The following is a 12,228-nucleotide window of genomic DNA, read 5'->3' as shown; positions in this document are numbered from 1 at the left end:
CCGTAAAATCCAAAAAAAAATTGTATATTTTATGTGAAATTTCTAAGGAATTCTAAAAAAATGATATAATCTCTTGGACCTCAAGGCCTCCAAAACGGCGAAATATGTTCAAAGCATAGTTTTCGCAAAGTTATTGTTATTTAAAGTGGTTGGTAAATTGCTGGGCACGTGTTACTTGAGACCCTATTGCGGTCATCCACCTTTGTCCAACAACTTCTATCCCAACCTCCACGAGGTGCCGACCGGGATACGAGTAACCTTAGCGGAGATCGGGTAACCAACCCCCGGTGGAAACTATGATCGTATGCCGATTGGGAAGGGCGATCTTAGGCGGCTGTATCCCCATGTTAGGGGCGGCGCACAACAGCGTCTGACTCGAAGCGGGTGGCTGAATCACGAAACCAGCTATATCTAAGACGGCCGCCTCATCGCGAGACTAGGTATCTAAGACCTAGTAAGGCAGCATACCGAATATAAAATACTACGAACAATCCAGATATAAATACGGAACAGTTGGCATAAACCTAGGCAACGAAAAAGGATCATTGGAAACTCTGTACTTGAAATGTAAGGACTCTACTCGAATCGGCGCTTGCAGGTATCCTGGCTAGAGAGCTGCAGAAGGTGAATGTGGAGATTGCTGCCATACCATACCGGCCGAAAACGGGAGAACGCGAATTCCGGGCAGTAGATCCTATTACGGGCACTTCATTTAAGTACCACATCTACTACAGTGGCGGCGTGAAGGAGGAGTTCTATGAGCTCCTGGAAAAGACGTCTGATTGAGTGCCCAGGACACGACATCAACATCGTCATCGGGGATGCAAATGAGCAGGTCGGATTCTTGCGGAGGCGGAAAGTTGCTTTCCCAGGCACGATGCGAGAAGCTTCTACAGGAAGATTAATGAAATCAAGAACCGAAACGTGTCAGCCCCTGTCATGTGCAATTACAGGGAGGGGAACCTGATTACCGATAGAACGGAGGTGGCCAGGCGTTGGAAAGAACATTTTAGTGTGCTATTTAATGGTGAAGAAAACAGCGTAGTCGAAAAGAGCAGGACGGTGATTAAGGATGATGACAAAGCTGTGGACCCACCATCAATGGACGAGGTGAAGAAAGCAGTGAAAGAGCTGAAGAACTTCGAGACAGCTGGTAAAGACGGCATTCCAGTCGAACTCTTCAAAGTCGGGAGTGAACAGCTGTATCGTGCTTTACACCGGATCAAGAATTACCCTCGGATTGGTTGGAGGGTCTAACATGCCCAATCTACAAGAAAGGCCCCCGCCTGGACTGTCGTAATTATCGGACATAACCCTTCTCAACACCGTTTACAAAATTCTCTGCCATATTCTGTTCCATAGACTTAGGCCGTATCGAAGACAGCCTAACGGCTGGTCCGGTGCCGAATGCCAGAGAGCGACAGATGAGAAGCACCGTGCCAGGAGCCGCATGCTCACTGCGGCTACGCGTCAGAACAGAGAGAGGTACAGGGTGGCAAGAGCTGCCGAAAATAGAACCCACCGTCGGAAGAAGCGCGAGAACGAGGAGCAGGTGCTCGCCAGCGCAGAGGACAGCTATGCTCAAAACGACATGCGGAGATTCTATAGAACTGTCAACAGAGTCAGAAGCAGGAATTTCCCTGTGCCGGTCATGTGTAATGACAAGGACGGCAACCTGCTTACTGATAAACCTACGGTTGCAGCCAGGTGGAAGGAGCATTTTCAGGCGCTATTGAACGGTGAGGAGCCGGATGAGCAGAGCAGGAACAGGATGACGATTACGAATGACGAACAAGCTGTGGAGCCACCAACACAGGAGGAGGTGAAAAAGGCGATTAGTGAGCTGAAAAACGGCAAGGCCGCTGGGAAGGACGGTATCCCGGCCGAACTTCTAAAAGTGGGAAGCGAGCGGCTATACTATGCGATCCACCAGATAATTCTAAGGATCTGGGCGGACGAACAAATGCCGAACGACTGGTTGGAAGGCCTCATATGCCCTATCTATAAGAAGGGCCATCGATTGAATTGTGGCAACTATTGAGGGATAACGTTGCTCAACTCCGCATATAAAGTGCTCTCCCGTATCCTGTTCTTCAGATTGAGACCGTTAACGGAATCCTTTGTTAGCGAATACCAGGCTGGTTTTCGACAAGGGCGTTACACGACGGATCAAATCTTCACCCTGCGACAGATCCTCGATAAGTTCCGGGAGTACAACTTACCGACTCACCATCTGTTTGTGGACTTCAGGGCGGCAAACGACTCAGTGAAAAGAAATGAGCTGTGGCAGATCATGCTGGAACACGGTTTCCCTACGAGATTAATAAAGCTGAGTCGTATGACACTGGAGGAATCAAAATCGTGCGTGCGGATAGCTGGCGAGACATCATCCGCGTTCGTAACGTTGGATGGGCTGAAGCGGGGGATTCGCTCTCCAACCTACTGTTTAACATCGCTCTTGAGAGTGCAGTACGAAGAGCAAACGTCGAAAGAAACGGTACGATCATCACGAAATCTCACATGCTTCTTGGTTTTGCGGACGACATCGATATCATCTCTATCAACCGTAAGGCCGTGGAGGAGGCCTTCGTACCTTTTTTAAGAGAGAAGCAGCGAGATTGAGACTTGTCATTAACTCTGCCAAAACGAAGTACATGGTAGCTGGCAGAGAGCGTGGGAGTCCCCGTGGTGTTGGCGCTGAGGTGGAGATAGATGGAGAACGATTTGAAGTGGTTGACGAATTCGTTTATCTTGGTACGCTTGTGACATGTGACAACGATATGAGCCGTGAAGTGAAACGACGAGTTGCAGCTGCGAACAGGGCTTTCTACGGACTGCGTAACCAGCTAAGGTCCCGTAGTTTGAAAACTCGCACAAAACTAGCGCTGTATAGGACGCTGATACTCCCGGTGGCCCTTCATGGACATGAAGCATGGACGCTGAAGGAAGCTGATCGACGAGTGCTCGGAGTTTTTGAGCGTAAAGTTATGCGATCGATACTTGGCGGTAAACTGAAGATGGAGTGTGGCGCAGACGCATGAATCACGAGTTGTACCAGGTATACAAACATGCTGATATAGTGAAGGTTATACAGCGGGGCAGGCTTCAGTGGGCTGGACATGTAGCCAGGATGCCTGACGAGAGAGCCGCCAAAACTATCTTCAGTAGAGAACCAGGAAGAGGCCGTCGACTCCGTGGTAGGTCTCGCACGCGGTGGATGTGCGCGGTGGAAGAAGATGCACGAACTGCTGGTGTACGGGGAGACTGGAGAACGGCTGCCCAAGACAGAAGAAGCTGGACATCTCTAATTCGTTCGGCCCTAGACCGGTGACGGGTCCGTTAGCCAAAAAAGTAAAGTAAAGTAAAGTAAGACTTAGGCCGTTGTCGGCCACCTTTGTAGACGATTACCAATGTGGCTTTCGAGAGATACGCTCCACTACGGTCCAAATGTTCACCCTGCGACAGATCCTCGATAAATTTCAAGAATTCAACTTGCAGACTCACCGTCTGTTCATTGACTTTACATAGAGCAGCGTACGATACAGTTAAGAGAAATGAGCTATGGCGAATTATGCTCGAACCTGGATGGACAAAACTAATTATGCTGATACGTACCACCCTTGAAGGCTCCACATCATGCGTCAGGATATCCGGTGAGAAATCGGACTCCTTGGTGACGTTAGATGTCTAGGTTTTGCGAACGATATCGACATCATTGGTATCATTGGTATCGGACCTCTCAGGAGGGAAGCTGCGAGAACAGGGCTTATCATTAACTCTTCCAAAACGAAGTGGCTGGTAGAGAGCGTGGTAGTCCGACGGATGTTGGTGCAGAGGTGGTGTTAGATGGGGAAGCTTTTGAAGTAGTCGACGAATTTATTTACCTGGGTACATTAGTGATATGTGAGCCGTTGCGGAACAGAGTTTTAGATTTTTTTCAAAAATGTGTTTTTTACATAAACCGCATCTACTGAAGAAGCTGCAGTTAGGAGACTAGAAAAATTTCAAAAAATCGAACTTTAAAGCTGATTTATTTCATGTTGAGATTTCGTCCGAAACAGAATGGCCATTCTTTTTCGGAACAGAGGTGTCTATGTGCATAAATCGAGGTAATACCGTCATGTTGTAAATATTGTTCCAGCTTCAGCAGCGAGCGCTGTAGGGACTCCCTGAACAGCAGCCTCAGGGTCGGCTTACTAAGGAAATTTCGCGGTTCCAGGAAAATGCTTGTCTGAGTCTCTATGTACACAATTTTTATTACTAGCATTCGTCACCCACTTTCTTATTTCTAGCTAACCTTATTCACTTTCGTTCTACTCCGGGGCCCCGTTTCACCGTCAGCGCACAGTCCACTTTCTCGTTGCACCTGGTTCCTGCACACCCACGTTCTGTCCGGCGTCGTCTTGCGGCCTTTGCCGCCAAATTGGCTCCTAATCGGCGTCCTCAGTCACCGGCGAAGGGTCCAATGTGATTCTCGGCGTACTCGTGTTTAATCCAAAACAGCGGGGTTCTGGGAAATAAGCGTTGCTTTTTTTAGCCTGATTGGCTAACTGGTGACGAGGCAATTGTTACGGGACAAGGAGAGTGCCTTACCTGCTGTTCACTATAGCCACACACTTTTTACTGTCTCCTTAGAGTCGCTTGTCTTCTTGGTTTCTAGTTAATTTTCCGCAGGTCGTGACCGTTCAATTCGGAATCTGGTTACTGAGTAAGTGTAGTGGCTACAGCAGGTCATTCCTCCTTGCCCTAAGACGTTGGCCTCGTCTAAATTTTCGCGCCAATAATCGCAGCCGCGCTTTTTCCCCATCTGTCATTTATATTTTCGCCTGCTCTATATTGGGTGCTGGTGTCTGGAAAACCGATGGGTGGTGGGCTGCGTGCTTTAGGGTGCGGTGGACTAACTCTGGCCTATCGGTGCGTGGGGGTGTGACAGCAACTCACGACAAACCCTTCCTGTAGGTCTTGCATTGCATTTCCAATGCCAGCGGTTCATAACTCTCAGCAATCCCTACCACCTTCATTGCTTAAGCTAGCAATGCTTACAATGTAATATGTAACATGTAACATATTACATGTGATATGTAACTTGTCATTTGTCCTGTAACATACTACACGTGATTTGTAATATGTTACACTCAATGTAACACGAAAAACATAACATGTCAAATATCATGTAATATGTAAGATGTAATGTTACACGTCATATGTTCCATGTGAAATGCCATGTACATCATATAACATGTGACACTAGCCATTTTATACGAGTTAACGTCATTTTTTTTATGTTTATGTACATAGACCACTCTGTACCGAAACGATACGAGGATTCCAGTAAAATATATCGTCCCCTTAATGCTAGAACTAGATAACTCGAAATTTGTCAATTTTGAGTTGAGTATGTCATCATATTTATCGCGTCGAGCTCTATAACATATACAAAACTCGTTGAAAAACGATTACAAGAAAAAAAGTTATTCATCAATTAAAAAACTAGATATCTCAACGAAAAACAAGCGTATTTTGTGATAAAAATAAATAACTCGGTTTTTTGTTGATTTTTTCGTTGCTATAACGGGCCTGAAACGATATGGATGCGTTTCATAAAATCTGAACCTTTAATAATTTCAAATGCAATTAATCGTCATCACCAGAATAGGACAAATTTTCAAACTCGTTTTTCTCGAGACGTCAATTTTCGAGTTATCTAGTTCTAGCATTAAGGGGACGATATATGAAATCAGAGTGGTCTATGTACATTGGTGACATAAAATCACCGATTTCGCAAAGAAACTGTTAATTTTATGTATCCCAATGTTAAACCACTTCATAACCGTTATATTAGAACATTTTGTTTGAAAGAATCCGTTGAACAGAATTTTATTCAGATATTTTTTGAAAATGGCTTCTCCTGTACAATTTGCTCGATGGCACATAGACCACTCTGTTCCGCAACGGCTCATGTGACAACGAGGTTAGCCGTGAAATGAAAAAGCGGATAGAAGCGGCAAACAGGGCCTTCTACGGATTATGTAATCTTGGCTTACTTGGCGATAAACTAGAAAACGGTGTTTGGCGCAGATGCATGAACCATGAAGTGTACCAGGTGTACAAATCGGCGGATATAGCCAAGCGGATAAATCACGGCAGGTTGCAGTGGGTTGGACATGTAGCTAGAATGCCGGAAGCACGACCAGCGAAGACTATATTCAGCGGAAATCCTGATCCGTCGATTTCGATGTAGGCCCCGCACTCGTTGGATGTGTGCTGTCGACGAGGATGCCCGCGGGGCGTTAGGGGAGATTGGAGGATAGCAGCCCAAGACCGAGTGACATGGCGACGTATTCTGGATTCGGCATTGGATCGATAATCGGTCTGTCGCCGTAAAAGTAAAGTAGAAGAAGTATTTTTGTTACAATTTTGATTTTTTTTTTCTTGAAGGGTCAATTGCTATAGGTTTAAAGTATCTGGTTTCAATGCATGGTGGTTGTGGTGGATATTATATAAAAAAATCTATCTCCAAAATAAAGAAATTTGTCTCCGTGAAAATTTTATATCTAGAAGTTAAATTTTCTAAGGAATTCTAAAAAAATATTGAACGATGGGCGTTCCTGGGTCACAAACCCTTCAAAACAACAACAGATCCTATCGTTGGATATGTTCGCATTGCAGTTACTCTTCCAATGGAGACGCATAGTGGTTATGGTGGACATTATATATCAACAAATTCTATCTTAAAATTAAAAAAAATTATCATTGAAAATTTGATATTTCATGTAAATTTTCCTGAATAATCCTAAAAAATGTCAAACAAACAGTGGTAAAAAACAATTTGTATCATATTTTTCGTTATTTAATGTACAGTTTGATATTTTTTTTTTGGAAAAACTAATTAAATACCTATAAGTTGATACCAAAAGATTCCAAATCGGTTAAACGGTTCAAAAGTAACAAACTTATGAAATTTAAAAATTTTTAAATACTTAATATTTTGTGCTCTATTATCATAAATATCCTGAATAACGGAAAAAAGCTTAGAGAATAAATATAACAAAGACGTAATCTCACCAATCAATGCAGTATTTTATGTCAGTTGTTTTTAGTTAAAAAAAACGACACAAAAAAAACCAATTACCGTCGTTATGATACGAACCGTTTTTTGCCGCTTGAAGGGTTTAAGACACCAGAGACCTTTCATTTGATTTTTTTTTTCGGATCCCTCAGGAAATTTTACATAAGATAACAAATTTTCAGAGGTTTTTTATTTTGGAGATTGAATTTATTTAATCTGTAATATTCGCCATTACCACCATGCGTCTTCATCGAGAAAAGCTATTGCAGTGCAATATTATGATTGAAAGGTCCATGACCCAAGAGATCCTATCGTTTGATATTTTTGGATTGCAGTACCTTTTTTCAATGGAGACGCATGGTGGTTATGTGAGACATTATATATTCAAAAATTGAAAAAGTGGAAAAGGTTGTTTATACGAAACGACCGCAAGGTTAACGTAGAATTACGACAGCCTGTCTTATGTCAATAATTTTTTGCAATAGCTTTGGAAATACACTCAATTAGGGTTAATCATTTTAATGGTGTGAAGCGATATATTTTTCCGTATTTGATTCGTATATTATTTTTGCTTTAAAAATAAACGGAATCCGTTGGAAACTAGCTGAGTTCAGAACTTTTGAAAGTGGGCAATATTCGTGACGCTCTCGATGCTTTCGGTTTTACAGTTTGTACCCCTATATATGTTGCTGTAAGACATAATTCTACGTCGAAAACGCACTAATCGATGTGCTCAAGTCGACTCTGTTGAAAGAAACAAAAAAAATTGTATAATCAATGCATACATGTTTGAAATTAGTTGTATTTACCAGACAATTGAACTGTGCAGTAACAGTTAATGATTTCAGCCTTGTTAAATGTTTAAAGAAACAAAGCAGAAAGAATTTTAATTTTCCGAAGGTATCGTCGGAATCCATGGTCAAGTATATGAATATGAAGATTGTTTGTATTTCATGATACTGTAAGAAGACGGAGTTTAACCAGAGAAAGGCCAGAATCCTCAATCGGCAAAGATGCCCCTTCTGTAAATTGTTATGAACCATGAGTATGATCGAGATGCTGTAAGAAGTGACTGGTTTGTAATGATGAAAACTTAGTAAATTGACATTTACGGATTTGTTTCGCATATACCGCTTGTGATGCACAGTGTTAATGAATCGTAATATACATCACACTGCTGCGCAATTGCAGCAGCATCAAACTGCAATCAAAGTTGCAATTTAGTAATAACCATTCATTATGCTCTTCCAAATATATTTAGCAGCCTTGAAAAAGACTGGTTGCTGCAGTTGCAAATTTCATTCAATTATCGCATAAACGCTTCATGGTCCATATAGCGCGCGTTATCCGCTCTGACAAAGATTTTTTACGCACGTTGTGGAATGAGATAACTGGAAAAACTATTTCCAGTTATATCATTCTACTACGTTCGTAAAAAAGAGGATGGGCTACGCTGCTCACAGTTTGTCGGTATATAAGCGAAATTTGAGCGTGAAAGCGCATTATTTTATCGTCAACTGTGTACCTGGCAACAAAAGTATCATCATTGAGATTATAAAGGCAACAATATAACATGGTATCGTGTGTTGCACGGCTTGAAGGAAGAAGATGTTCCCGTTCTCGTATCGGATATAAGAGTCGTAATTATGCTGTGATGTCAAGCAACAATCGTCTTCTTAAAGACGTTACATATTTGTTAATGAAGTGTTATGAATTTTCTAAAACGGACTCAGCGCCGTGAGCAGAACTTGCTGAACTTTTCTGTTTGGAATCGGATTTGTTTCGCATATACCGCTTGTGATGCACAGTGTTAATGAATCGTTATATACATCACACTGCTGCGCAATTGCAGCAGCAACAAACTGCAATCAAAGTTGCAATTAAGTAATAACCATTCATTATGCTCTTCAAAATATATTTAGTAGCCTTGAAAAAGACTGGTTGCTGCAGTCGCAAATTTCATTGAATTATCGCATAAATGCTTCATGGTCCAGATAGCGCGCGATATCCGCCCTGACAAAGATTGAAACCCGGCTTTTCTTTCTTCTTCACGATCAGCAACCAACGTCCGTGTGGTATCGGCACAATCATGGAATGAATTATACATAAAACACAAAGCGCACAGTCTTAGTCAACTAGGTATATTCTGTCGACCTTGTTGGGGAAAGAAGCATTGTGCAACCAATCAGAGGTCGACATTTGCGTTTCGACAAGGCTTGACAATTTTCAATAGTACAATCGTTCGAACAATCAGATTACAACTTTCTGCATTTGGACGGGTGCTTGGTTGATTTTCCAATCGATTACTGCAAAAATGACGAAAATCGGTTGGAAACTGACTGAGCTTAAAACGGTTGAAAATGGACAATTTTTGTGACGCTGCCGATGTTTTTGGTTTTTGAAATTGGATCCCTGTAATGAAACTGGTCCCCTGTATATGTTGCCGGAAGACGTAATTCTACTTCAAAAAATTGAAAATTAGGTAAAATTTACTGAAGAATCCTAAAAAAAATGTCAAACGATAGGGTTTCGAATTGATGATTATTGATGTTTGAAGTACAGTTTGATTTTTTTTTCTTGGAAGGTCCCTTGGCCCTTAGTGACCTTTAATTTAGTACCAAAAGATTTAAAAGCGGTTGAACGGCTCTAAAGTTACCAACTTTTAAAATTCAAAATTTAGAAAGACTCAAATTTTTTTGCGTTGTATTATTAAAAATATCCTAGATAATGAAGAAAATGTTAAGAAAATAAAACAATTATTACTAATCAGTTTTTTGTTGTCAGTCATCTTAACTAGAAAAGATGACACAAAGAACAATTCCTGTCGGCTTCAATTGATTTCAGGAATGTCAATGAACTTGTCAATTTTCCGAGATTATATCAATACCAAACGACTCTATGATGTAGAAACACCCTACCTACTGCCCACTAAAAGTCGGTCCATTATTCCGTTCTGTTCTTTCCCAATTGCAGACGACGAAAGATGTCAAAACGTTCTAATTGCATTAATCCCAGTGTCCCGGGTGACACTGTGCCTGCTGCAGATGCAGTTCATCTTCTTCAGCAGCGGTCAGTTCCACATGGAACGTCACAAATTCGTGTCTCGCTTCGGTCTGATGCACATGCTGGCCACAAACCTGTGCGAGTGGCTGTACGTGATAATCGAAGAAGCTAAGCACGAGATTGTCCACATCACACACGGCGAGCTGCATAACGCCGCCGCCGCCACGGGATCGGCCACCAGGGCCCTTGCAGCACAAGCAGGTGAGTGGAGTCACGTTGTCAGGCTACACACTGATAAAAACGAAATTTTTGCCAGTGTGTAACTTCCACACACCCATTCATCAGACCAATCGAAATAGTCTCATACGCATCGAAAAGCTACCTAATTGATTGAAAATTATTGCCCATTCTCCCTAGTCCTGGTCGTGCATTTTCACACATTGGCTTCTTTTCCATTGCAGACGATGAAGGTAGCACTGTCGGGATGAACGGTTTCCAACTGAACGCTAGCCATTACCATCAGCATTCACATGAATCGTCCAACCCCTCGATGGCGTCACCCGTTCCCGCAATCGAGTGCCTCCGGAGCAACATAATGGGGTCATTGATTCAAAATGCTGCTCCCTTTCTGTTTCCCTGCACGATTGAGTACTCGCTCATCTGCGCCGTCATTCTGTTCGAAATGTGGAAAAAACTACGCGACAGCAACCGTGGATCTAATGGATCGCGAAAGGGCTCTCGGAAAAGCCTAACCGGAAAAAGTGCCAATCTGCTGTCCATCGACTGTTCGAACGCCCAGCGGGGTATGTTCGGTGGCATCCTTGTCATAGTACTGACCATCATCGTACTGATTATGTACTTCGTGCTACAGAAGGAACGCTTCTACAAACGGGCCGCGACCATCGAGGTTACAATCTACGAAATCGTCATCTACAGCATTACAGCTTGTGCTGTTGTTTGTGCCATGTTCCAAATGAGAGATTTAAAGTTCTCCCAAAAGAAGGGTGATGCCGGAATCAGCATGGATTGTAAGCTGTTGGCACTGGCTCAGGTTGGCATCGAAATATACTGCGTGTTTAGTATTATTGGAACGTTTTTTTCGATCGGCATTTCCGAGTATGCAACAGTTTACTCGCTGTTGGCAGAGATTTTTTCATTGATACAAACATCCCTTCAAACGTTGTTCATCATGAACGCGTGGTGGCGTCGCTGCAAGGGTGCCAAACAAAACCGCTCCAAGCCGGGGAGAGAAATCATCACCTTTCTGCTGATTGCCAATATGTCAATTTGGTTCATCAACACATTGATCAAAACAAATGCCAGCTTCCGACCAACTTTGATGAACTTCTACGGCATATGGGCTTGGACTATCATCACGCACCTTTCGATGCCATTGGCAATCTTTTACCGGTTTCATTCGACGATTTGTCTGTTCGAGATATGGAAGAACACTTACAAAGTGAGATATGATCGTAAAGCTTGACATTGAAATGGTTAAAGTATAGTTTAAGGTACCCTGTGATGTGCTACTAGGTAGCATACCGAAAGATTATATTTATTCGACTTACCTGAATAACATTGCAATTTTATTGGATTGAAATATTCGAAACCCTAACCGAATCAATCACGGTTAAAAAATATAGCTTCCGTTTCCAAACTGCCACGGATTTTTTTAATTGCAATTAATCATATCGTTAGAGCTATAATTCACTGGTTGAGGATTATATTTTATCGTACTGATTTCTCCACTTGGTGCGTAGATTAAGTTTGATTTTCAGTGCCATTGTTCGATACAAGAGGTACACACTATCCGACGTTCAATTACCAAATCACAGCCTATCAGGTTGCCGAAATTGACCGTATCTCAGATTGGGACATAATTTATTGCTGCGTGGTTGGTAAAGGGAACGATTTTTAATTACGATGTTTTGAACAGGGAACAAAAAACGCACAATCAGGTGCCGCCGCATTTATCAAACTTCACAATAATCGGCACGAGTTTGTTCTTGCTATATATGTGAAATCCATCATTTTCAATAGCACTTACAGTAGCTCAACACCGTGTTCAATAAATTCGGATACAATTTCAAAATTCTATAATGATATGTATAAATCACACGCTTAATTTCTGAGTATTTTTTAAGTACTCTTCATCG

The 12,228-nt window shown here is 42.3% G+C and overlaps 1 protein-coding gene across 2 annotated transcripts in view; it reads left to right on the top strand.

Moving 5' to 3' along the window:
• The window catches only part of LOC129730164 (proton channel OtopLc-like), a 52,356-nt gene extending 40,775 nt beyond the window's left edge, over positions 1 to 11,581 (top strand). For both annotated transcript variants that reach the window (XM_055689281.1, XM_055689271.1), the window contains exons 5-6: positions 10,043 to 10,333; positions 10,534 to 11,581. In XM_055689281.1, the coding sequence (XP_055545256.1) occupies positions 10,043 to 10,333; positions 10,534 to 11,555 (1,313 nt within the window). In that variant the 3' untranslated portion in view covers positions 11,556 to 11,581. The remainder of the gene's footprint in view (positions 1 to 10,042; positions 10,334 to 10,533) is intronic.
• The last annotated feature ends 647 nt before the right edge of the window (positions 11,582 to 12,228 follow it).

The sequence above is a fragment of the Wyeomyia smithii genome, chromosome 1, assembly GCF_029784165.1.
Source record: "Wyeomyia smithii strain HCP4-BCI-WySm-NY-G18 chromosome 1, ASM2978416v1, whole genome shotgun sequence".
Lineage (NCBI taxonomy): Eukaryota > Metazoa > Arthropoda > Insecta > Diptera > Culicidae > Wyeomyia > Wyeomyia smithii.
Note: the sequence above shows the minus strand (reverse complement) of the source record. Positions and strands in the feature narration are given on the sequence as shown.